The sequence below is a fragment of the Drosophila erecta genome, unplaced genomic scaffold (assembly GCF_003286155.1).
Source record: "Drosophila erecta strain 14021-0224.00,06,07 unplaced genomic scaffold, DereRS2 tig00000305-arrow-arrow-pilon, whole genome shotgun sequence".
NCBI classification, from domain to species: Eukaryota; Metazoa; Arthropoda; class Insecta; order Diptera; family Drosophilidae; genus Drosophila; species Drosophila erecta.
This window is the reverse complement of record NW_020825220.1, coordinates 1,039,078-1,040,290: the sequence shown is the minus strand read 5'-3', so window position 1 is coordinate 1,040,290 and position 1,213 is coordinate 1,039,078. Positions and strand designations below refer to the sequence as shown.

At 33.6% G+C, this 1,213-nt stretch overlaps 1 protein-coding gene across 1 annotated transcript; it reads left to right on the top strand.

Annotated features, from left to right (window-relative positions):
* Positions 1-408: 408 nt before the first annotated feature.
* LOC6552961 (cytochrome b-c1 complex subunit 6, mitochondrial) lies at positions 409-1,008 on the top strand. The gene is made up of 3 exons (XM_001978728.3): positions 409-509; positions 591-682; positions 745-1,008. Exons 2-3 carry the CDS (start codon positions 599-601, stop codon positions 916-918), a joined length of 258 nt encoding a protein of 85 aa, XP_001978764.1. The 5' UTR covers positions 409-509; positions 591-598; the 3' UTR covers positions 919-1,008.
* Positions 1,009-1,213: the final 205 nt, after the last annotated feature.

Below are 1,213 nucleotides of genomic sequence, written 5' to 3'. Positions count from 1 at the left end.
CCAAGTCGGTTCTCGTATTACACTTGCACTTGGCTCTTTACGTGGACATTGCAGTATTGACATATTGAAACAGTGGGATCCTTTATGTGTGCCTGCCAGAACACGCAAATTATTTTTTAAACACACAAGACAACAACTCTGGCTGTTAACGACTTAATAATAATAAAGACAACAGAATTTGCAGCTGATAATAATCTGACTGAATTTTAATTAATTTTCCTATATATGTACATTAGTAAACAGAAAAAATAGATGTTACAGAAGTTTTACGACTTTACAATCCCCTAAAACTGTTGTCAGCAACTTTGCAAAAATCATAAAACTTGCTTTTTGATAATACCTTGTGTGAACAGTTTTTCACATCTAGTTCAAATTCCAACTGGTTCACAAAGATGTACTCGATGGGACTAGGCTATAAGGTAAACCATATAATAATCTTTTTTGTCGGTCTGGCCCTATTAAAACGCATTCATTAAATATATTCTGATTGCATCATAACAGTCTTAAAGGTTATAACTATTTTTAAAAAAATATTAATTTGTAATATTTTATTTAGTGCCCATAGTCTTACCGGTTTTGTTTTATTATAGCGTTAATAATGGCTTTTAGAAACTGGTTTTCGATTCCTGTCGTTAGAGCTGACGACGAAGAGGACTTGGTTGACCCTCAAGGCGTATTAAGGGTAAGTAAAAACGATTTCCTTACATCACTAAATATAACACGTAACTGATTTTTATGCAACAGGAAAAATGCCAAGCTAAAGGTCACATAGAATCGTTGTACAATAAGTACCAAGAGTGTAATGATCGTGTGAATGGGCGATCCAAAACAACTGAGACGTGCATCGAGGAACTATTTGACTATGTTGCTGAGTTAGATCATTGCGTTTCGCACAGTCTTTTCTCAAAACTAAAGTAAATAGCATTAAAGCCAATTCAATTAATGGAAAGTGCAGTGCTTAATAATAAGAACATAAATAAAAAATTTTCTTGATCGGGCTTTCTACAAGTTTTGTGGCATTTCATACATTACAATTTGATATCAAAAGCTATTTGAAGTGAAATTTGGTAGGTATTCCTAGGTATCCTAATCTTTGTTTGGATGATATATTTGTTCTATTCTGGTACCTTAAACTGTCAATTACGCACTGCCCATGATAAGACTAAAATATGTCTCTTGGGGTTTAAAAGCCACTAGAATAGCTTCCTCTGTT

What these genes read in the sequence shown, in the direction of transcription:
- LOC6552961 (XM_001978728.3), top strand. Translation starts at nt 599, where the DNA reads ATGGCTTTTAGAAACTGGTTTTCGATTCCTGTCGTTAGAGCTGACGAC. An exon ending in ACCCTCAAGGCGTATTAAGG is followed by an intron (nt 683 to 744) that starts GTAAGTAAAAAC and finishes TTTATGCAACAG; the next exon opens with GAAAAATGCCAAGCTAAAGG.